We start from the raw sequence: 23,981 nt of genomic DNA, 5'->3' as shown, positions 1-23,981 counted from the left end.
ATGAAGCGAGAACTTTGATCATAAAACCTTGTTACTTCCCACGGTATATGAAGGGATATGTAAATGCAAAAACCTTTCTTACTTGCCACGGTTTATGAAGAAAAAATTCTATATATATGAGTGAGATTCAAGCTGTTGAAGAGAAGTATTTTCACAATGGCAAGTGAGGAAGAGAGTTTTCTTGTCTTAGTGCATTGCTCTGGAAAAATTCAAAGAAGCAAAAAATACGGTGTGAAGTTCACTGACAGAGAACCGTTGAGTGTATTTATCAGTCCATCGATGCCAAATATGGCAACCAGCGAAGGTGAACCCGGTTTGCGTTCTTGTCCGCAAACAGCTGAGACGACAACAACATCATAATATAAGCACGTGCGTATATATGCACGGTCTCTTCACTCGCATCTGTTGGGAGAACCCGAAACCTCTCATGGAACCATGTGAAGTGAACCATCATCTGCTTGACTTTATTCGGCGGCGATATCTCGCCAAACAATTCCCGAAACCACTCCCATGCTGGTCTTCCATTTTCCATTAGATTCTTAAAGTCAGTCAGGCACCCACTAACGGCCTCCCCATCGATGGGCAAACCCAGCTGATATGCCACATCTTGCAAAGTGACAGTGCACTCCCCAAACGGCATGTGAAAGGTGTGGGTTTCAGGGCGCCACCTCTTAACGAATGTGCTAAGTAGAGGCTCATCAACCCAAAATCACTGACTGTTCAGCCTAGCCAAGTGATACAAGCCCGCGGTCTCCAGATACGGTATAATCCGTTCGTGTAGAGGCATATTCTGTTGTCTCCTAACACAGGTAATAACCCTAGTAGGCTGCAACATGTGGATAAGGAATTATTTCGACACTCAAGAAATCTAAAAAATTTACGATTCATTAACGACACAACTAATTTGCCACACATCAAAACATAAAACAGAGTGGTTCACATATATCATGTAATCCTCATCATACTTGCAATATTAATAAGAGTAAATATAATTTAAAAAAATTAGTATAAACATACAACTTGAGCATACATATTCTTTATCCATAACGAAAACACGACATTTTTTGTTTCTCATATTGGTTTCCTATTTTCTCTAATAATAATAATAATAATAATAATAATAATAATAATAATAAGGTAGTATAAGTAAGCTCTTGGTCGATGTTTCTAGCCACGTGCGCAACGCCATTTAATCGGTACATGCGAGCTGCGTTTTCCATGGCTCCACCATCCCCAAAGACTTCCCCGGATTCTCTCTCAAACTCTCATAGAGTTTCAAAAATTTTGGTCCACCACATATAAAATTCGTCAAGACTTAACGCGGATTATGTATTTATATTACTCCACGCATAAACCATGGTAACTTAGGGGGTTTTATGATCACACAGACTACTCATAAACTGTGGGAACCTAACACGATTTTTACCCACGTTATTCATGCATAATTCGTGGTTACTTCCCGGTTTATACTCATTTTGTCTCATTCGAAACCGTAGTTACCTGCCACGGTTTATGTGTAAAAAATAAAACGTGGTAACTTATCACGGTTTATATAATAATGAATCAGGACACGCAAGTAAAGGAATTGCAATTGTTACATTTGAGTAAATAAATCTCCCTCTCATTTTATTCAAGTAAATTGTCCTAAATTTGACTAACATTTTATAATTAAATATTATAAATAATATAATTAAGTTACATTTTATTTATTATTAAAATACAAATAAAAATATGAAAATATAATTGTAACTAACCTTTTATATTCATAAATAAATTTATTATTCTAATAATTCATTGTTTTGTTAAAATATAGATAAAATAACATATATAAATATATACAAATAGGTAAAAACTAAAGATATAGTTGATTTTTAGTATTTGAGCATTTTTATAATTTGTTTACTAATGACATACAAATTTGATTATTATTCTATTATAAATTTGATTGTTTTACTATTAAATTTGACTATTCTGATAGTTAGTTATTTAATTTAAAAAAATATAAATTAATATATATAAATATATTGCAACTATTTCAGTAAATTTTTAATATAATATTATAATATAATAATTTTATAAATTTATATATTTTTTATTAATTATTTACATACAAATGAATGAATGATAATCGATATATATTAGAGGTGTAATCGGTTCGGTTTGGTTCGGTTTTAGATCGAAAATCAATCGAACCGATCTGTTCGGTTCTACACTGATATCAATCGTTTGGTTTGCTGCTGTTTGGACAATCGAACCGAACTAATAGCGGTTTGATTCGGTCAATTTTTTCGGTTTTTTGAAACCTAATATTCAGAATTTAAATTACCATAAAATCAAGTTTAAAACCATCAATAAACTAGAATAACAAGAGTATATCACATCCAAATTCAATACAAATCCAACTTGTCCCAATAATTAAACATAAAACAAAGACAATTAAAAATGTCTAACAAACACATTTTAAAACATACTAAAAACCTAAATAGCCACTTTAAACCAAATAAAAACCAAGCAGCCACCATGCTTAATCTGAATCTACACTAGACTCATCATCATCTTCCCCGGTTGGTGCAATTTCTACAAAAACAAAACAAAGAAATTAATATAAATTATAAACATAAACATAATATATATTATAAATTATAAACATAAACTATGAAAGTAACTTCAAATTTCTTTTTTGCATACCTAATTCAAGTTTCTCAAACTCTTCAATAAGCTCCTCAAAATCAGTTGTCATTGGAGAAGCACAAAGCCAATTTTGTGTGTAAATCAATGCATCAACTGTCTTTGGAGTTAAAGAACTCCTATAATTGTTAAGCACTCTTCCACCAGTGCTAAAAGCCAATTCTGAAGCAACAGTCGAGACCGGCATTGCTAAGACATCTCTAGCTATTTGGGATAAGATAGGATACTTGCTAGAATTTACCTTCCACCAATTCAATATGTCAAAAGTATTTTGATCATGAGGCTTCTCTAAGCCACCCATCAAATACAAATCCACCTCATTCTTGTTGATGATCTCATGAAAATGCACTTCCTTGAAAAAATCACCAGTTATGTCACCATTAGGTACTCCCACATCTGATGCACCATCCATTGTTGCTGAAGTAGAAGATCTACCCCCATTATTTGCATTCACATAGCATTCAAACATCTTGGAGAAGGTCTCTTTCACTTTTGCACCCAAAAAATCAGCATCATCTTTATCATATAGCTTTTCAAAGCTAAAGTTCACAAACATCAATTTGTATCTAGGATCAAGAACCACAGCAACAAAAATCATCATATTGATATTTTTTATGTTACCCTAGTACTTGTCATACTTAAGCTTCATCCTCTCAGCCATACTCCCAAGTAATGGATCTCGACTACCACAAGAAGCCTTGAACACTCGCAATATCTTACAAAATTCATGAAAATATTGAGAAGAAGTCACAAGCAAACTACCAGACACACTCTTTGTAACATCATGAAAAATTTTTAAGAATTCCATAAAGTGTTTTGCATTGTCCCAATCAACATTCCTCAGAATACCACCTTGCATTAGAGCATATTTTGTATCTCTCTCCCCTAGCCTCTTGAACGCCTTTTGAAACTTCAAACCACTTTCAAGCATGGTGTATGTAGAGTTCCATCTAGTGGGAACATCGAGTTGAACAGTACACTTGTCTTGTATCCTAGCTTCCTTAATGAAATTTTTGAACCTATTCATGCGACTAGGGGAAGCACGCACATATCGAATAGCATTTCTTATCTTGCTAATAGATTCATGCATCTCTTTCAATCCATCATTAACAACAAGATTAAGAATATGTGCGCAACACCTAACATGCAAATGCTCTCCTTTCAAAGGATGTAAATTCCAATCCTCCATTCTAGTTCTTAGATAAGATATTGCAGTATCATTAGAACTAGCATTATCAACCGTAATTGTGAACACTCTAGATATCCCCCACCCCAAAAGACATCTCTCAATTTTTCTACCAATTATTTCTCCCTTGTGATTTTTAATAAGACAAAAATTGATAATCCTCTTTTGCAATTTCCAATCATGATCAATGTAATGAGCAGTGAGACACATATAATTCAGATTTTGCATAGAAGTCCAACAATCAGTAGTTAAACAAACAGATTGATTTGGTTGTTTGAACACAGTTTTTAACCTATTCTTCTCACTAATATAAAGATTCCAACAATCCTTAGCAACAGTAATCCTTCCTGGAAGTGGAAATCTAGGTTGCATAATACTCATATAGAATCTGAATCCCTCCCCCTCAACAAACTTGAACGGTAGCTCATCAACAATTATCATCCTAGTAAGGGCTTTTCTACACATTTCAGCATCAAAAGTAACTGCAGTAAATACCCCTTCACCCTCTTTTTTTGTTGGAAGGTAAGGATTGTTTGACTAGGGTCACCTGAGTCCCTAGGAAATTTTTTACATTGATTCAACAAATGATAACGCATATTAGTTGTACCATTTCTATGAGAGTCACATGCATATGATGCACCACACCAATTACATTTAGCCCTAGGATGTGATGGCTTGAACTTAGGATCCTTTGTAAAGTGTTCCCAAGTCCAAGATCTAGGTCTAGAAGGTTTTCTGTTACCTTCATTGGGATCATCCTTGCCATCCTCTTCATCAGTTTCCACAGTGCTTGGAGTTGGATTTGTAGGAGTTGCTCCTGGAGTTACACCCACATTAGTTGAATCAACCTTCCTCTTCTTTGATCTAGGATGGGGCGGGGGTTTGGTAAGCACGCCACTGTCCGTTGAAGAACATACCACGGACTCAACATTTTCACCCCCAACTTCAGGCGTCCGTTCATTGGACACCTCATTGCTTGTTGGCTGCATATATATATATATATATATATATACAGAACAATGAAAAATTAGCATTTTAATTCATCGACAGCACCAAAAATATTGTTTCCAGCAACAAATTTAGCATTCAAAACCACATCAGCTCATATATATGCAGCCATATATATTAAGAACATATTAATTATATGCAGCCATATATATTGAAACATATTAATTACATGCAGTCATATATATGCAGAACAAAACCACAGCAGCTCATAAGTAATTAACAGAATTTAAAGCCAATCAACAGAAATCTACTAAGACATAAACAGCTCATACACAACTAAAAGACACTAAAAGGCAAAACCATTTTATTCAAAGTTTCTAACAAGCACATGCCCTTTATAGAATATACAAACTTGAAACTTCTAAGAAACAAGTTCGTTTTCCATGATTATAAATGTCAAAATAAACAAATGTAATAAGAGGGCAAAAGTATTACTTCCCGATGCTAATCTAATAATTATTGCAAAAACATGATCTTTCTTTCATTAATCACAAACCAATCCTTCCAATCAAAACCCTATAAATCACAAAACAGATTCCACAAAAAAACGCATTTTCCAAACTTCTTATAATCAAAAGGAAAAAGAAGTTCAACCCTAAATCCCTAATACTCACTAATATTATTGCATAAATAAGCCCTTTTATCGCAACTCAAGCAATCCAATCAAACCCTGTAAATCACACAAACCTCAATAACCACAGAAACACTCTTTTCAACCCATAATTACATATCTGAACCAAAAACAATTAAAAGAAAAACATATTCTGAGATTTTGAAAAAATATATGGTGAATTTTGAGATTTTGAAAAAAATTATAACCAAGGACAAATTCTAACCTCTGAAAAAGACATTTCAGTTGCTTTTTGTAGGAGAGGGCTCGGTGAGACGGTGACTGGAGTGCTGCTCGAGTTGGACTGCTCGGCCACTGGCGTCTTACTCGGCCACTAGCGTCTTACTCGGCCACTAGATTGCTGCTCAGCGACGGACTGCTGCTCGGTGAATGGATTGCTGCTCGGCGACAGACTGGATTGGAGTGCTGCTCGGCTTTGGCTTTGTTGCGACGGCGACCTTGCGATGGCGACCCTGCGACGGCGATGAATGAACGACTTCGAGCGACGATAGGCGACTTCCTTGACGGCGGACAGCACTCTCTGGCTCCCTCAGGCTCTCCTTTTCTCAAGCATGGAGGTCGGAGGTGGAACCATGGAAGAATGGGAGATAGAAGTGTTTTGTGGGTGACTGAGTTTAGGGTTCGCGTGAAAGGAGAAGAAGAAAGCTAGGGTTGTGCCGTTGTGGGCTTGTGGTTGATTGGCCCTTTTATACCTAGGTTAAAGGGCAACTTAGTAAAAACACACGCTACTGAACTCTCACTCTTCGGTTCGGTTCGATTTTAACAAAGGCAACCGAAAACCGAATCAAACCGATCGGTTTAGTTCGAAAAAACCAAAAAACCGATTTTTTCGATTTTTCTTTTAGTTGTTGTAAAATTCGGTTCGGTTCTGCGATAATTTTCGATCCGATTCGATAACTTACACCCCTAATATGTATTATATTAAAAAATTTAATTAAAATATTTTAAGTTGAACTATGATTTTTAGATATAAGTTAAAGAAATCGACTCTATTTCTTGCTATCCGGTATGATTAATTTTGAAGAAAATTTTTTTTATCAGAATTTAATATTTAAAATATGGCTAAAAATAATAAATTCAATTAATTATATAATATTATGTTTTATTCTTTATTCAACACTTGGCAGCTGATTATTTGTCCATACAACTGATTATTTAACAATTGAGAGGAACATTCCTCCATTCTCTCCTCGCTCTCACGCACACGCAACAGCAACAGCAGATAGAGCAGAGAGCCGTCCCTCCCTCCCCCCCTCCAATCCCAGAACCAAAAGAAAAATAAAATAAAAAAGATGAGCAATTACCAGAGACTTCCCCAAGAATCATACCCTCCCCCTGGTACCTGAACAAATCACACTCCTCTACACACTTTAATCTTTCCAATTTTTAAATATCAATTCTCAGATATTCAAAATTCACAATTCTGACGTATCCGATTCCGATGATAATTCTTTTGATTTGTTCCTTCATGCAGGGTACGGAACTCCTTATCCTGCGCCACAAGGGTACTCGCCGCCCGGATACCCTACAGCACCCCCGCAGCCGCCGCAGCAACCGTCGTACCACGCCTACCCTCCGCCTCCACCCCCACCCCCTGCTGGTTACGCGGCGTATCCTCCACAACCGCCCCCACAATACCAAGGGTACCAAGGGTATTTCAATGACGGTTATCCTCCTCAGCCCCAATATCAATGCGAGCATCATCATCATCATCACCACAATGATACCGGTTTTCTTCAAGGCTGGTATGATTCTTTGCTTTTTTGTGTGGTATTGCATGCTTTTCTAGGGTTTTTCGGCTTTCTAGTTTAGCAGTTCCTATATTGTACTCCCTCGGTTCCGTTTATATGTCAATGTGAAATTTGGCACATTTTTGGGATCGGTATTTTTATTTGTACTTGTATAGTTGTATTTGTATCCAGATACATTGATCCAGCTATCCAAGGGTGTTTCAATTTTTCATAATGAGGGAGGGTCTATATTGGAACAACAATGCCAGTTATTCACTCGCCGAGGAGCGATATTGATATTCTACTTGCTATTGAATAATTGAATTATTATAGAAATGGTGCTTAGGTGTTTTTTTCCAGATGAGATGACCGTTGGTGATAACTGATAAGTGATTGATTCTTTGGTGGATGTTCATAGTTGATCTTTATCTTAGGCGTGTTATCTGAAACTTGAATTGCATGGGTTGTGTCTGATTGCTGAAATCCAATGGCTTATTCATCCCCCTCCCCTCTACCTGTTGATTCAATTTCTTTTTCTTTTTCTTTGGAAACATTTAAGTAGTTCATGATTCCAAACAAGCATTGGATGATTGATGACAAGTACTGAGAAATGTTAACACATTTGGGGCACAATTTGCACTGACACATCGGGATTAGTTGCACTTGCACATTTTTTTGGGGGAAAGAGAAACAGGAGCCAAAGTGAGATGTTTAAAACTAAACAATTTTTTATTAGAATGCTTTACTAATAATCCTAAACTAATATTAAATTTTCCGGTTGATTGATCTAGTGCACAATGTGATGAACTGATGATGCACCATGCTTATTGCAAACTTGTTCGTAATCTTTCATGTCCAAAGCAGAAATGACATGCTTTGGACGTTAAAGTTCATATAAAATTCTTAGCCAAAATGTCGCCCTTGTTTATTTATGACACAAAACTAAGGAAGAAAGTGGACAAGTTTCTATAAATCAAATATTTGCATGATGATTTCCATATAAGCAATGACCTTCCCAAGGATCGTTGCTCCACTCATCTATCGTGACATGGTAGAACCCATAAAATTAAACATCCTTTTCTTCTGCTTCTATCTAATTACGAGTCTCTTAGGTAGCATTTGGAAGGGAGGCAGAGATTGAGAGACTGAGACTGAGAGATAGAAACTGAAATAAGTCTCAATAGTGTTTGGTGTAAAGTGGGAGACAGGGACTGAAATAAGAATGAAGCTCTAATTTAATTTGCACAAAGGGCAAAGTTGGAATTAATTAATTGAAATCGGGGTATGTTAGGTATAAAATGTTATTAAAGTTCCAGTCTCCGTCTCTAAAAATTTTAGTCCCCTGCGTCCACTTTTTGGAGGTACTGAAATACTGAAATTTTGGGGACAAAGATTGAAATTTTAGTACTAGTCTCTGGACCAACAAATATAATACTGAGTCTCAGTCTCCGTCTCAGTACCTCAAAACAAACGCTATTTTAATGCTGTCCCCAAACCCCTCCCTTCCCTCCTCTCCCTTCCTTTCCTTTCTGAAAGCTCAACTAATAAACACACTCTAAGTGTGCAACTTAAAGTAATTCTTAAACACTAAAATATGACGAGATAGATAACCCTTCTGCTCCTATATTATGGAACAAGTAGAAACCCTTTCTACCTTAATAGGAACTGACTATTTTTATTGGATCACTTTTTTTTGGTCTTGATGATGCCTTTCTACTTTCTTCAGTTATTTTCTACTCAACGAGTTGAAGTAGAGGTAGGGGAAAATGATTGCAATTTGATCACTGGTCAGGCATTACTTTCTTTCCAAAATTCTCAGGAATCTTGCACCAGAAACAGTGCATAGATCTGAACCTCAATTTTTGCTATTATTGTGTAAAGTCTCAAATGAAAATGCCTTTTATCATGGGCATGGTTAACAAGAAGTAGAGCAGGTAACAAAATAGCTAGTAATGTCCAGAAATTACTTGCTGGCCCGTGTGCAGTCATACAAAATAGTTTGCCACTAGACCATAAGATAAGTGCCCATCTTGCCTAAAACAGTATTCGCCACCCAATAATGAATCATAACATAATTGAGCCCCAAATTATGATTAAGAGGAATGCACAACTATGGGTCAGAGCCAACCAAGCCAGGTTGCCTGCAATGGTGTGAGAAATAAACTGAGTACCTTCAGTTGGAAGAGGGTTGTCATGGATAAAGGTACTGTGAAGTGTGAGCTCACCAGGCAGAAAATGTAGAGTGTAGTATCTTTAATTATTGTTATGGAAGGTTTGAATGCAACAATCTGATAACTCTTATGAAACAACCCTAAAGTTGATAGGCGATAATTTGCTTCTAGAAGGGCTAAGAGAAGAGATCCTTTAATTGAAATCAGCCTATAAAACTTCCAATTCATGATAACATTTGCAGTGAATAAGTACGGTTCACATTCGAACAAAACTTCATTTAAATGCATTCATAGTTTCATACTGTAAGTGTTGGTATAGATATCGCATCTAGAGAATTGAGTTGCTAAAAGGAAACACAAATTTTGTAAGTTAGCAAAATCACAGCCTATTAAAATGTAGCCTAATTAAACACTGTCAAGAGATAACCCCTGAATGGGTATCTAAGGTTCCATTTTAAAGGGGACATTTCTGAATTTCTAACCATTGATGTGACTCAAGGTAAGACAGTGGTGCACCATGTGGTCACTCTGGTAACCAGAGTTCAGAATAGTGAGACAAATAAGAATTTGTTGTTTGTATTCACTTCTCTTTGAAAACTGAATCAACTCATTTTTAATGGGACGGGATACGAGTATCACATGGTATAAGTTTCACATCTTGTTCAACAGTAAAGGAGAGTTAGCGATTTGGTGAGCACAAACAAAAACCACTTCTCCAAAGTAAGCAATATGTTCTGAATGATGACCTCCACAGAGAAAAAAAGGTTAACTTCTGCATCATCATAAAGATCTAACGCTATAGCAGAGCTATTGGCACCAATACTGCTTTTCTCTGTGGAATCCCTAAATACATCTCACATCACATCAACAAGGAATAATATGTTAGGGTCCCACATGTTATATTTCTTTGGTCTTGTAAAATTTCATAAAAGAATATAATGGATATAATTATAATTAGATAAACGAACAATTCTTGGATTTCTGGAAGGAAAATGATGAATAATATAAGCTGAATATGATCCTTCAACAAATGGGCCCCATCATTTATATTTTCAATTTTTTTGGTAAAAATATTTTTGTTAACCTAGTCAAGTTTTTGTTCCTTAATTGAAGTCAACTTCCCGAATTACCTTTCTTGTTAATTTCTTATGATACAAATTCGGCATTCTTGAACTTTAGATTAAGATAAATCAAATGTCAAAATTTGATAAAGCATTTAGCTTACATTGGTGACAAGTATTCATGCCTTTGTTGCATCTCATTCTGTTTAAGTTGCTATAATGCATTCATGATTTAATGTTTGTTAAAAATATGTTAACCTGAACCCAAGATTTGATATGACTACTTGGATAATCAACTGGTTTTAAGCTTTGGAATTATCTTATTTCAGCTCAAGAGATTACCTTTTCTTTAGCCAAAAAATTTATCTTAAACTTAAATCCTTTTAGTTTCACTCTTATATTTCTTGTTACATTTTTCCTTTTCATCATCTGGGTTTAACTTCACATTTGCATGCAGCTTGGCAGCACTTTGCTGCTGTTGTTTGGTGGAGGAGATTTTTTGATGATCACTACAGTTGAATCTTCAATTTGGTACTGTTGAGAGATGATCGTCTGAGTTATTGATGTGTGGGATCTGGTGTGTGTTTGTCATTCTTCTAGTTCAGTCTTTACAAGTGTGTTCCAGGTTGTCAATAGACTCCAGGGGTTGGTATAGCGGTCTCAAAGTATAGTCCTCCTTGTTCTCTTGATGGCTATGCCAAAAGGAGAACAGAGAGCGCATCGGGCTTGGCGAGTGGTTACTGAAAATGTGGGGTGGCTGGTATATGGTTTCTTGGTTTGGTGTAAGGCTCTGCAACTATAAGTTTTTCATTTTTGGATTATCTCCCCAGTTATGGGTTTGTTACATAATACATATAATTGCTCTGGAATCTTGATGGATGTCGGGTGGGTCTGGTATGTCTTTTGTTATGTGAATGAGGTAGTAGTGGGGGTTTGTATTTTAATATGTGATTATGATTATGTAACTATGGCAAGTTATTGGCTTCTGATATGCGAAGTCGGATTCAATTTGACCCTTAAAATTTTAATAGAATTGGATTCCGAAATTTACAATCGTAACTCACATTAATTCTTGAGCTAGTCTCCGTTAACAATGTGTTGATTTGATACATTAACTTGTTGCGATTTGGATTCTTTGCCTAACTTCCATGTGATCAAGATTTATTAGTTCCAAAAGCTTGATTATTGCTCCTATATCCGTAAAATTTTTAAATTGAACTTATTATTGTTATTTTTATGAAAATGTTGGGGAGTCAATCAAGCTTCTAGGAAGTCTAATACGTCTTAGCCATATGAAATCTAGATGAAGAATCCAAATATTGACAAGTTAATGTGTAAAATTAACACGCTGTTTACGGAAATCAGTTCAGGGACTAGCATGAGTTACTTTATAAATTTTGGGGCCCAATTGAATCAATTGTAATTTTAAGGGTCAATTTAAATCCGACCTTAAATTTAGTGGGTTAAATTGAATATTAACTCTAACTATGGCATGTCCACAAAGCTTCCCATGTTTAACTACCAAAAGTCTTTCAATGTGGAATGATGAATTGACAACTAAATATGCGTTGCTTTGTTCTCATCTTTAAACCTATTTTATAGGGCTAAGTACAATTTTGGTTCCTAAGATATAGGTCGAAAATTTCTTTCATTCCAAACCGTTTTTTGTATACAAAGTTGCTCCTAAGGTTTAACTTGGTTTTAAAATCGTCCTTACTTTAGGGACCAAAAATCGTACGGAGGTGGTGGCGAAAGCGGAGACAGAGGTGGATCGTGGACAGCTTCTTCTTCTTCTTCTCTTTCTCCTTCGCATGAGCATAAACACTCTTTTTTTTATAATTTTTTTATTATGGGTAATTTGGTCTAAAATTTTAATATTTAAGTAAAAAGGACAATTTTAAAACTTAGTTTTAAACCTTAGGGACGATTTTGTATTCAAAAAAAGTTTGGGGATGAAAAAAATTTTCGCCCTGTACCTTAGAGACCAAAATCATATTTAACACTATTTTATACTTTAGCATTACAATTTAAATCAGAAGGATCCTTAGAGAACCTTGAAGGACTATATTGTTTCTTTTGAAGATTAACAATGGCTACTGAAAGTTTTATTTCAAGGCATTAGTATATTTGAATTATATTTATTTCAGTATTGGAGTAGGACTAGTAATATGAATTTTATTTGTAGGTATCCAACTCTATCCAACTCGATTTGGTAGAGTTGTCTACTTGACCCACTGTAGGTAGAATGAGTGCGGCTAGGGTTTGCTTGCGGGTAGGGTCTAATGCAAATTCAAGGTATCCTATCCTACTTTATCCGCACATCTAATATATTATATAATATATTTAAAAATTATATATACAGTGAAGGAAGTGAGTTTTGAATCCACAACCTCCTTATAAAAGCTCATAATAATTACTAAGCTAATCATTTAAATTAATAATTTAGTACGTTTGTTATATAGTGTTGCAAGAACTTGGAGTTAGAAAAAGAGTGACAAGACATTTATTTTTGTTTATATTATTTTAATTTTATTAAGAACTTGGAGTTAGAAAAAAAGTGACAAGACATTTATTTTTGTTTATATTATTTTAATTTTATTAAGAACTTGACGATCATGTTATTTATAATTTTATATTGAATTTCTTTAAGATTTTATTGTTTTTAATTTTAGTTTGAACTTAATTTTTTATTTATTTTATTAATATATATGAAATATAGAATGATTCAATTTTATATTTGATTGAAAAATTTTAATTTTATTGCAAGTAAGGTTGAGTAGAGTAGGGTTGAAAATATTAGGATGCAAGTATCTGCATATAAGATAGGGTTAAGTGTTAAAAAATTTTTCAACTTGCAAATAGAATTAGGGTAGAATTTAAATCCTATCATATTCTATCCTACCCATTGCGAGCGTTATGTTGTGTTCCGGCCCAGCCTATTGGCAAGTCGGGCGCGGGTACTGAGTCACCGACTCGACGGGTCCTTCAACCCGCAAAACCCCTATTTCCGCGGGTACTGAGGGCCTGCTTATGTGAGACCCACTCGAGCAGAGAATATATAAGGGGAGTGCCCTACCCCTCCCCAGAGGTATGTCACCTATCCTATCCCTAAATGCCGCTTTTGTACGGACCCTAACTTGAGCATTGGAGTCCTTGCAGGTGCCCCCCTGCCTCTTGCTACGACAGCTCGGAGGAATTTCATCCTTGGAATCCATCCAGGTTTAGCTGCCAGCGACTCACTAACCCCAGACACTCCCTACTTCCGACCCGTTCAGGACACGAGCAACCGAACATTGGCGCCATCCGTGGGGAGTTGGCGTGTATGGATTTCCTGTTGGGCCCGATGGACGAGCACGAGGAGGAGAAGCACATGAAGAGGAGCTTGATGAGTAGGTTAGCCTCCGTGGCATCCTCTTGCGAGCATACGAGAACACGTTCTCGCAAAGATGACCCACCCTCCAGCTCTCACGAGAGACGCCCGTTTGGAGGCACGGGTGACGATAATGCCAGAATCATGCAAGAGCTACTCCACCGGGTACAAAACCTTGAAAGAGAGTTAGCATCAAAAGACCATTACCATCCTAGCCCAAGTCTCTCCCGCACCCGATCTCTTCCAACGAGGTCGGGGGCTCAGGGAAGAAGCCCTCGAAGAGATAGCAGACATCGAACAAATGCCCGCTCCCAGATGACCCAGGACAGGTCGGAAAGGCACGGAGAGACCTACCCAGAGAGACCGAGAAGACAACGAGAACCATCATCATGGGAGCTACCCCTTTCAACTCCTCCATCCTCAAAGTTCGGCTACCAAAACATTTTGACAAGCTGACGGAGATGAGCTACGATGGCAACCAAGACCCCCAAGAACACCTGATGGCTTTTGAGGCCAGGATGAACCTGGAAGGTGTCGGCGACGCAGTGAGGTGCCGAACTTTCCCGGTAACGTTAGCAGGCCCTGCGATCCGGTGGTTCAATGCACTTCCGCAGGGGTCCATTACGACCTTCTCAGATATAAGTCGCAGTTTCCTGGCACAGTTTACCATGCGCATCGCCAAGGCCAAAGACCCGATCAACCTTCTAGGCATCACCCAGAGAAACGGGGAACCGACCCGGAAATTTCTGGATAGGTTCAATGACGAATGCCTGGAAATCGATGGCTTGACCGACTCAATAGCCAGCCTGTGTTTGACGAATGGGTTGCTGAATGAAGACTTCAGGAAACACCTCACCACTAAACCCGTCTGGACCATGCAGGAGATCCAGAACGTGGCAAGAGAGTACATTAACGATGAGGAGGTTATCCAGGTTGTGGTAGCCAACAAACAGCAGCCGACCAACCCACCTACTCGTCACCCCGAGTACGCTGAAAGACCGAAGAGGCCCCCAAGGAAGGGGCACCATCAAAACAGTTTAAGCCATTCCCTCGGGTGGGGAAATTCACAAACTACACCCCCTCACGATCCCTACTGTGGTGGTGTACCAGTAAATTACGGACAAGGGGATCCCGTCGAATCCCCGGCAACAAAAAGACAGGATAGGCGGGAACAAGAGCTTGTACTGCGACTACCACAAAGCTTATGGCCCCAAGACGCAAGACTACTTTGACTTAAAGGATGCCTTGGAGCAAGCCATTTGCGAGGGGAAGTTGACGGAGTTTTTCCAATTCAGAAGGGAGCTGAGAAGGAGGGAACGTGAACGATCCGAGGAAGATCGCAGCCAGATTGTGAAACCAAAGCAAACGCCAGCTGAGAACAGTGACAACGCCCCTACGGTAGTTGTCAACGTCATGATTAGACGAGACGCACCCCCCAAGTCTAAGTCGGCAACAAAAAAGGACGCCAAAGTCTTAGCCGTGTCATCAGGGAACCAATCCGAGGTGCCCCCGAGGATATCCTTCGGCCCGGAGGGTCAATGGCTTCGCAAGCTTCCGAAAAACCCACCCATGGTGATCACGGCAAGAATCGGGACGGGCCTAGTCAAGCAAATTCTCATTGACCTGGCGCTAACTCAAATATCATGTTTAGAAACGTGTTCGATGCCTTGGGACTCAAAGAAATCGACCTCAAAACCCATCAACACGGGGTCATAGGCCTCGGGGACAACTACAAAAAACCCGACGGGGTAATTACCCTTTCGGTCTTTATAGGGTCAGGTGAAGGAAAGAGGTCGGTAATGGCAGAATTCGTTGTCTTGAGAGACTCCACAGCCTACAACGTCATCCTGGAAAGGAAGACAATCAATGTGTTCTTGGCTGTAATATACACCAAGTTTTTGGCCATGAAGTTTGTCACGGATGCCGGAACTGTCGGTTCCATCAGAAGAGACCTAGAAACGGACGTCGCATGCGACAACGTCAGTCTTTCCCCGAGGAAGAAGTCAAAGGAGGCATCTGGGGTGTTCCTAGCCGATCTCGATGCAAGAATAGATGACAGACCAAGGCCAGATCCCCAGGGGGACTTAAAGAAGTTTCGAGTTAGGAACACGAAGGAAAAATTCACGTTCGTGAACAGAAACCTCCCCGACAACCTAAAAGGATCTCTCATGGAAGCTATCAGAGCAAACGGCGACCTTTTCGCTTGGACTCCCGCCGACATGCCAGGGGTGGACCCCAAATTTATGTCTCACTGGCTCGCCGTAAAACTAGATGCTAAGCCCGAAGCATAGCGAAAGAGGAAAATGTCACAGGAAAGGGCTAACAAGGTAACCAAGCAAACGGCCAGCCTCTTAGACGTCAGGTTCATCAAGAAAGCCGACATGAAGTGGAGGATGTGCGTCGATTACTCGGATCTCAACAAAGCGTGTCCAAAAGACTCTTCCCCCCTTCCAAACATTGATGCCTTGGTTGATGCAGCAGCGCGATACTGGTTCTTAAGCTTCATGGACACATACTCTGAGTATAACCAAATACCCATGCACCGACCTGATGAGGAGAAGACGGCGTTTATAACGCACACTGGTACTTACTATTACAAAGTAATGCCATTTGGACTAAAAAACACCGGAGCAACCTATCAGAGGCTGATGAATAAGGTTTTTAGCAACCTTCTCAGTAGGTCGGTTGAGGTTTATGTCGATGACATGCTGGTAAAAACTAGCGAGCCAAGTGACCTGGTCGGAGACCTAAAGGCCGTCTTCGAGTCTCTCCGTAAGCATAACATGAGACTCAACCCCTTCAAGTGCACTTTCTCCATGGAGACCGGGAAGTTTCTTGGCTTTATGATAACGTAGAGGGGAGTAAAGGCTAACTTGGACAAGTGTGAAGCCATCTTACAAATGATGAGCCCAAAAATGTCAAGGATGTGCAAAGGCTAGCTGGGAGGGTTGTCACCCTGTCCCATTTCCTCGGTGCCTCAGCGGCAAAGGCCCTCCCTTTCTTCAATCTGATGAAAAAGGAATAGATTTTGAATGGACCTCGGCCTGCGAGGAGGCATTTAGTCATTTCAAAAGGATACTATCGACTCCCCTGTCCTCGGCAAGCCAAAAGAAGCGGAGACATTGTTCTTGTACCTGGCAGTAACGGACCAAGTTTTGGCAGCAGTCCTCATCCGGGAAGAGGATAAGATTCAACAGCCGGTGTACTTCATCAGCAAAGCGCTCCAAGGAGCGGAGCTAAGATATACCAAGTTTGAGAAACTGGCCTATGCTTTACTAACCTCGTCCCGGAGGTTAAGGCAATACTTTCAAGGACACCCGATCACACTTAGAACCGATCAAGCCATTCGCCAAGTGTTACAAAAACCCGACTTGGCAGGCCGCATGACGACATGGGCAGTTGAGCTATCTCAAAATACGACTTACACTACGAACCCACGCACGTGATCAAGGCCCAGGCAATGGCAGACTTCCTGGTCGAGGTAGTTGGTGACGCTCCCGAAAACACGAGCACGCGGTGGAAGCTCCGTGTTGACGGATCCTCTAACCAAGCCTTCGGAGGGGCAGGGATAATCATCTAAAGCTCGGCTGGGTGACTTATGAGCAATCATTCAAGTTTGACTTCCCGGTCTCCAACAACCAAACGGAATATGAAGCCTTGATAGGGGTTTTGCTCCTAGCCAAAGAAGTCGGAGCATCACGAGTCGAGGTCAACAGTGACTCCCAAGTCGTAAACTCCCAGGTCAACGGGTCATATCAAGCTGGGGACTCCTTACTCCAGAAGTACTTGAATGGTGAAAAAGTTATTTGAAGGTTTCGAAGAGGTCACGATTCAACATGTACCCAGAGAAAGAAATGCAAGAGTTGACCTTCTATCAAAGCTGGAAAGCACAAAGCTAGGCACGAAAAACCGATCTTTGATTCAAGGACTGGTCAAAGAGCCATCGATAACTCTCTACATAACACAAGCGTCAAGCCCTCCCTCATGGATAGATCCAATCCTCCGTTTTTTGGAGGACGGCGAGCTCCCTGAGGACGAGAGGGCTGCTAGAACGGTAAGACGGGAGGCAACCAAGTATTTAGTGATACAGGGCCAACTGTAAAAACAAGGGCTTAATCAACCCTTGCTGAAGTGCTTGCGCCCCGACCAAATGGACTACGTCTTGGGAGAAGTCCACGAAGGATGCTGTGGCCACCATATTGGGGGAAAGGCGTTGGCCAGGAAGCTTGTTAGAGCTGGATACTATTGGCCTTCCATGATGTCGGATGCCCAAGAGTTCGTGAGGAAGTGTAGAAGATGCTAAGAGAATGCCAAATTTTACAAGTCCCCAGTGGTGGAGTTAAGCTCAATGATGGCCTGCTGACCGTTTTCTCAGTGGGGAGTTGACCTCCTAGGTCTGTTCCCGGTAGGTCCCGGTCAGGTAAAGTATCTAATCGTGGCCGTTGATTACTATGCCAAGTGGATTGAGACAGAGACATTGGCTAGCATATCATCGGCAAACTGTCAAAAGTTCATGTGGAGGTAAGTGGTCTCCAGGTTTGGAATCCCTGAGGTCGTTATCTCGGATAACGGGACACAGTTCACGGATAAGAAGTTCGGCGCGTTCCTCTCAGGATTAGGGATCAAACAGAAGTTCTCCTTAGTTGAGCACCCACAGAGTAATGGCCAGGTAGAAGCGGCAAACAAGATCATCCTTCAAGGCCTAAGGAAACGACTAGACCAGAAAAAGGGCTCGTGGGTAGGCGAGTTGGCCTCGATCCTTTGGTCATATAGGATGACGCTGCAATCCTCTACCGGGAAAATGCCTTTCTAGCTTACCTACGGGTTCGACGCGGTAATCCCTGTAGAAATTGGGGAACCAATCCCAAGGATGCTTCTTGGGGGCGTTGACAAGGCAGCGGAGAAGGACATGATCGACGAAACCAGGGAGATGACCCATTTGACAGAAACTGCGTTAAAGCAAAGGGTAGCTTTAAGGTACAATGTCAAAGTGCCAAAAAGGAGCTTCGAACTAGACGACCTGGTCCTGCGGCGAAACGACATCAGGTTACCTACTCTGGGAGAAGGCAAACTAGTGGCTAATTCGGAAGGACCATACAAAGTAAGAGAAGTACTCAGTAAGGGGGCCTTCAAGTTAGAGCGTTTGGACAGCGAGGTGCCAAGAACATGGAACACAGCAAACTTGAAAAGATTCTACCCTTAAACGACGACCCTGTTTGACGGTTTCTTTTATTTCGCTCATCACTTTGTTATCTTGTTTCATTTTATTATAAATATTTCGTTCACTACTGTTCGTTGCTTTGTCATTTTACCTTGTTATCTCGTCTCATTATAAATACCATGAACACTTGCATTGTGTAATTTTATTGATTTTAAAGTTACATGTTTTATCTTTATTTTTCCTTCCACGACTAACTGGGACTGATCACCCCGAGAACCTTAGTCAACACAAAAGAATGCCACAAAGGTAATATATGCAGCCTACTAGCTAAACGATAAAGCTCGAAAATAAGAAAGCCACAAATATTTTTCAAAGGTAACTAGTCGGCACGAGAACAATATAAAGCAAGTCACGATAAGTACCATAGAACAAGGGCATCACATCGGCCCAACAAGTTAAAAAGTACTACAAAACAAGAGCATCACATCGGCCCAACAAGTTAAAACAACAAATTACAAAAGGAAAAGTTAAATAAACTAAGACGAAAATTACTGAGGGGTCCCCGATTTCTTGGGAATGTCTACAATCTTGCCATCCTGAACCATCTTGAAGGCCTCAACCAGGGAGGTATCGAGATCGGGAGCCAAGACGGCAATCTGGGCCTTGATCCCGTCCTCGGTAGCCTTAATAACCTTCTTGGATTCCCTCACAATGTCTTTATTTTTCTTCTTCAAGGAAGCGACCTCCTGCTATGCGGCCTGGGCCGACCTCTCGACCTCACTGTGCTTTTCCTCCAACTCTTTTAATTTTTTCTCCAACTCTTTAACCTTGGCCCCAGCAGAAACGGCTTGACCCTAGGTAGTGTTCAATTCTTTGGAGACGGAGAGGTCACGCTCCACCAAACCTATTGATCTCGGCAGGTCCTCCTCCACCCTTTTCTCTTTCTCGGCAAGTTGGGTTTTCAACTCAGTAATGTCTTTCTGAGAGGCACGAAGTTTCTCCTCCAAAGCCTGGCACTGAGCCAAAAGAGGCTCCACCTTCCGCGCAACGGCTGCGGCTCGGAGGAGGCACCTCGCCCGAGCAGCAAGGTCCTCCTCTTAAAAGAATCCCTCAGTCCCAGGGAGAAGCTGAGAATCAATAAAATGGTCAGCGTCAAAGTTCCTCTCTATCACTGTTAGAGTCTTCCCCGCAAACCTTTTCACCGCAAACCTTTTCACTTCTTTGGGTTGGGCACAATGACCAAGTTGGAGTCAGCCTCAGGACCAACTTTTCACTCTTCAATCGGCTCCTCCAAAGCCACGTCCTCCAGAGGGTGCTCGGGTTAGGCATCCCCGGAAGGCTGGGAATCACCTTGGCCCTCTGTAGCAGCCCGACCACTCCCCTCACCAATGACATCGGGACCTAGGACCTCCGAATGAGTCGCCGAAGAGTCGTCGTCATCACTTCCACTCAGAAAATGGGGCCGTAGTAGTTTTCCCGGCAGCCATGGAAATTGCGCAAATAAACACATGTAACGAAGTCAATAAATAGGGTGTCGAAAACCCTGGAAGCATAGGAATCAAGGAAAGCAAGCAAAGAAGGATAAAAATAATGATTTACCTACGTAGGGCCGACCAATCTCCCGGTCCCCCATCAGTAGATGAGGGTTTAGATTTTTGGGGCCGAAGATCGCCAACAGTATGTCGGCTATCCAGCGGTTCTCCTCACCTAACCCCTCGTAGGTCCGAATCGGCCCCAAAACCCTAGTAGGTTGGAATCCGTCTTTCCCCCTCCAGGGAAATCCAGAAGGGGTGACCCAGGGCGGGCTTTACTTTAAAAAAGGTACTCTTAAAGCCATGAAAAGAGTCCTTAAAGAGACTAAAGATCCTATGACCCTGGACGGCCCGGAAAGACATGTACCCATTCTTTGTTTTTCCCTCTCGAGAGGGGTTTGTCAATAGAAAGAGATAGAGAAACACATTCACGAAGGCCGAAAGCTCCAGATATTCACACACCAATTCAAAACACCGAATGGCGGCAAAGCTGTTGAGATGGAGCTATGATGGGACAACGTCACAACGATTTAATAGCGAAATGATAAAAGGAGAAAAGGGAAGCCGAGGTTCAAACGTGATGAACATAGGCTTGTACACCCATAACCAGTCGACCACCCTAGGAGAGGCCATATTTTTATGGCATACCCTTTTGTAATCACTAGAAACGTTGACCTGGTAGTTCGCCTCCTCGGGACCTCCCCCGCACAAGGAACTGGAATCTCGAAGAGTCTGAAGTTCCTCTTTGATTACCCGAGACGGCGTGTCCTTTACGTCCGAAGTAACCCACGCGTAAAAATCGATGACATTCGGCTCCATTGGTGGTCGAGCCATACCTACAGTAGGGGCACCACTCAAGTCAACTCGGGAGATCGCAAGCTCAGAGGATAAACAAAAAAGGATCTATAACTAAGCACACTGCTAATCCATGCTACTTACGCTAATATCTAGAGACTATATTCAAGAAACAGATACCTAAATGGTACCCTCTAGCAACTATCTAACGTGGGCTACATCGATTCAAGTAAACATGAACCAAACTGAAAAAGAAAAGTGGCATGCATTGATCAACAGAAATAACGAAAGCAACAATTATACAGCAAAATAATGAAATAGCGAAAGGAGCGCAAAGCACTTACCAGGGAAGTACGCAAGAGGTAGGAAAAGAAGCAAATGAAGGAGAGCGCACAGAATTCCCTAGCCAAGAGCAATTCAGAAAACAAAAGCAGTAAGTAGAAGCAGCAAAAAAGGCGAAAATGAATGAAATGAAGAAGGAAGGGAGTTTTGTGGGAGGCAGAATGATAACCGTCAAAGAGGAAGCGCGAAAAGACAGGGTCATAATAGTCCTTTCCCTTGGATTTTCAAATCAATTATAACGAGCATTAAATGTTCAGTGCGAAGTTCGAAGCGACGCACCCAGTTGCGAATGGGGGCAACGCACGCGCACGGGGTCGCGGTCTTCACCGACGGATACCCGACTTAAGGAGAAATCAACTAGGAAAAAAGCGAGTAGCACAAACGCGCCAATAATCGCTCAGCCTCGTGATCAGCACGTTGGGGGCACTGTTCTGGCCCAGCCCATTGGCAAGTCTGGCGCTGGTACTGAGTTACCGACCCAACGGGTCCTCCAACCCACAAAACCCCCTTTTTCCCTTCTGGTCACAGCACCTGAACAGTTGGAAGGAAGCTTCTAAGAAAGAGGGCCTGCTCATATGGGACCCACTCATGCAGAGAATATATAAGGGGAGGCCCTACCGTTCTCCAGAGGTACGTCACCTACCCTAACCTTAAATGCCGCTTTCGTACGGATCCTAACTTGAGCGTTGGAGTCCTTGCAGGTAGCCCCCCCACCTCTTGCTACGACAGCTCGGAGAAATCTTATCCTTGGAATTCGTCCAGGTCCAGCTGCCAGTGACTCACTAACCCCAGACACTCTCTACTTCTCCCGTTCAGGATCTGAGCAACCGAACATGTTAGAGTTGTAAGGATTAGGGATTTTTCATCTACCCAAAATTCCCATCCTGTTTGAGTATTGAACTCTCTGCTAATTAAAAAAGAGAAAAGGACAAGTTGGTCCCTGACCTTTTTTCGGAAGACATTTTCGTCCCCGATGATTGAAAAATACAATCATGTCCCTGACCCTTCAAAATTTTGGACAAATCTATCCCCCCGTTAAAGTCAGCCCGTTAGCCCCGTCGGAAAATGCTGAGGTGGCTCTCGTGGAGCTGACGTGGACGTAACGGGATGACATATTGGCAAGAACTTCTGAAAATAGGACGTATTAGTCCCCAACGTCCAAAACGACGCCATTTCTCCCCCACCCCAATCTTTCAAATTCTTGATCCTTATTCCCTCGATTGCACAGAAAGGGTGAAGCTGGAGAACGAAGAATGGGAGCATGGCATCGGATGGGGTATCATCTTGCTCGAGAAGAAGTGGAGGTGTAGGAAGAGAAGAGAAATTCGCTGAAGGTTCTGGTCCTATGGGAAAGGATGGCAAAGATGGGGTGTCACCGAAGTGCTTTTGTGGAGAACACGCCATCCTGTTCATGTCGAAGACGAGCAGCAACCCTAACAGATTATTTTTCAACTGTCCGTTTTTTATAAGGTATGTATAACTATGTTGGAATCTGTTAGTCTTAGGGTCTGGAAACCAGGTTTTCATGGTGATATCTGTGGACTGATTTTGTGCAGGTGAGACAACCCCATTGCAAGTTTTTTTTTGTGGTTGGATGAGCACGTTGGAAGCCTTGAGTTGAGTGATTCAGGGTTCCAGGGAGAGAAGGAATTTGGTGATGTTGAAGAGCATCAATGGAACCATGACATGGAAAACAAGATCAATTGTATAGAGAAGAGGATAGAAGCTTTAGAGTGGAAAAAAAATCCAATAAGATGGTGTATATATGTGATTTTAATTGTCCTGATTGCTGCTATTTTAAGTTGTAAGAACTGATTGATGGTTTAATATGATAAATGTGGTTAGTTGTCGCCTGAAAAAATTTGAACATGTTCTTTCTAGAAATGTATGAGTTTTTAGCCTGTATATTGCAATGTACAACTGAAAATAAAAGCTGCCAGAATAACAGATAATCAAACATTGAATAACTGGCATTAAACCTTTGACCCTAAACATTGTTCATTGTAGTTGACAACCCAAAAAAGAAAGACAACTAGTTGGCTAGTAATGTCTGCACATGTATGGCATGCTACCATTGACAAGTTTTTACTTAACAAAAAACGGGTAACCAAAAAACTGGCTAATACAAAAAAAGGATAGTTATATCTGAAATTTGCTATAAAGGTTTACAGTAGGACACATTTGTCACAAAATAAGATAATAGTTGACTTGCTTCATTCTTTGGAGTCCTTAGACACTGACACAGTTGGTTTAGATGGTAGTGGAGCCTGCTGAGGCTGTGCAGCTGCTTGCGTGCTAGATAGGCT

The 23,981-nt window shown here is 40.7% G+C and overlaps 3 protein-coding genes across 3 annotated transcripts; 2 read left to right on the top strand and 1 right to left on the bottom strand.

The window, feature by feature from the left end:
- Positions 1 to 268: 268 nt before the first annotated feature.
- LOC140180236 (protein MAIN-LIKE 1-like) lies at positions 269 to 640 on the bottom strand. Its single transcript, XM_072220688.1, has one exon. It carries the CDS (start codon positions 638 to 640, stop codon positions 269 to 271), a length of 372 nt encoding a protein of 123 aa, XP_072076789.1.
- A 5,991-nt stretch (positions 641 to 6,631) lies between these two features.
- On the top strand, positions 6,632 to 11,449 carry LOC112755033 (uncharacterized). The gene is made up of 3 exons (XM_025802912.3): positions 6,632 to 6,851; positions 6,988 to 7,258; positions 10,933 to 11,449. Exons 1-3 carry the CDS (start codon positions 6,806 to 6,808, stop codon positions 10,976 to 10,978), a joined length of 363 nt encoding a protein of 120 aa, XP_025658697.1. The 5' UTR covers positions 6,632 to 6,805; the 3' UTR covers positions 10,979 to 11,449.
- A 6,186-nt stretch (positions 11,450 to 17,635) lies between these two features.
- Positions 17,636 to 19,048, top strand: LOC140180235 (uncharacterized). Its single transcript, XM_072220687.1, has 4 exons — positions 17,636 to 17,899; positions 17,978 to 18,120; positions 18,382 to 18,583; positions 18,659 to 19,048. The coding sequence occupies exons 1-4, from the start codon at positions 17,636 to 17,638 to the stop codon at positions 19,046 to 19,048; spliced, it is 999 nt and encodes a 332-aa protein (XP_072076788.1).
- The last annotated feature ends 4,933 nt before the right edge of the window (positions 19,049 to 23,981 follow it).

The sequence above is a fragment of the Arachis hypogaea genome, chromosome 16, assembly GCF_003086295.3.
Source record: "Arachis hypogaea cultivar Tifrunner chromosome 16, arahy.Tifrunner.gnm2.J5K5, whole genome shotgun sequence".
Lineage (NCBI taxonomy): Eukaryota > Viridiplantae > Streptophyta > Magnoliopsida > Fabales > Fabaceae > Arachis > Arachis hypogaea.
The sequence above is the reverse complement of the archived record's forward strand: the minus strand, read 5'-3'. Positions and strand labels throughout refer to the sequence as shown.

What these genes read in the sequence shown, in the direction of transcription:
- LOC140180236 (XM_072220688.1), bottom strand. Translation starts at nt 640, where the DNA reads ATGCCGTTTGGGGAGTGCACTGTCACTTTGCAAGATGTGGCATATCAG.
- LOC140180235 (XM_072220687.1), top strand. Translation starts at nt 17,636, where the DNA reads ATGGTGAAAAAGTTATTTGAAGGTTTCGAAGAGGTCACGATTCAACAT. An exon ending in ACGAGAGGGCTGCTAGAACG is followed by an intron (nt 17,900 to 17,977) that starts GTAAGACGGGAG and finishes CCCTTGCTGAAG; the next exon opens with TGCTTGCGCCCCGACCAAAT. An exon ending in ACCAGAAAAAGGGCTCGTGG is followed by an intron (nt 18,584 to 18,658) that starts GTAGGCGAGTTG and finishes ATGCCTTTCTAG; the next exon opens with CTTACCTACGGGTTCGACGC.
- LOC112755033 (XM_025802912.3), top strand. Translation starts at nt 6,806, where the DNA reads ATGAGCAATTACCAGAGACTTCCCCAAGAATCATACCCTCCCCCTG. An exon ending in AGAATCATACCCTCCCCCTG is followed by an intron (nt 6,852 to 6,987) that starts GTACCTGAACAA and finishes TCCTTCATGCAG; the next exon opens with GGTACGGAACTCCTTATCCT. An exon ending in ACCGGTTTTCTTCAAGGCTG is followed by an intron (nt 7,259 to 10,932) that starts GTATGATTCTTT and finishes ATTTGCATGCAG; the next exon opens with CTTGGCAGCACTTTGCTGCT.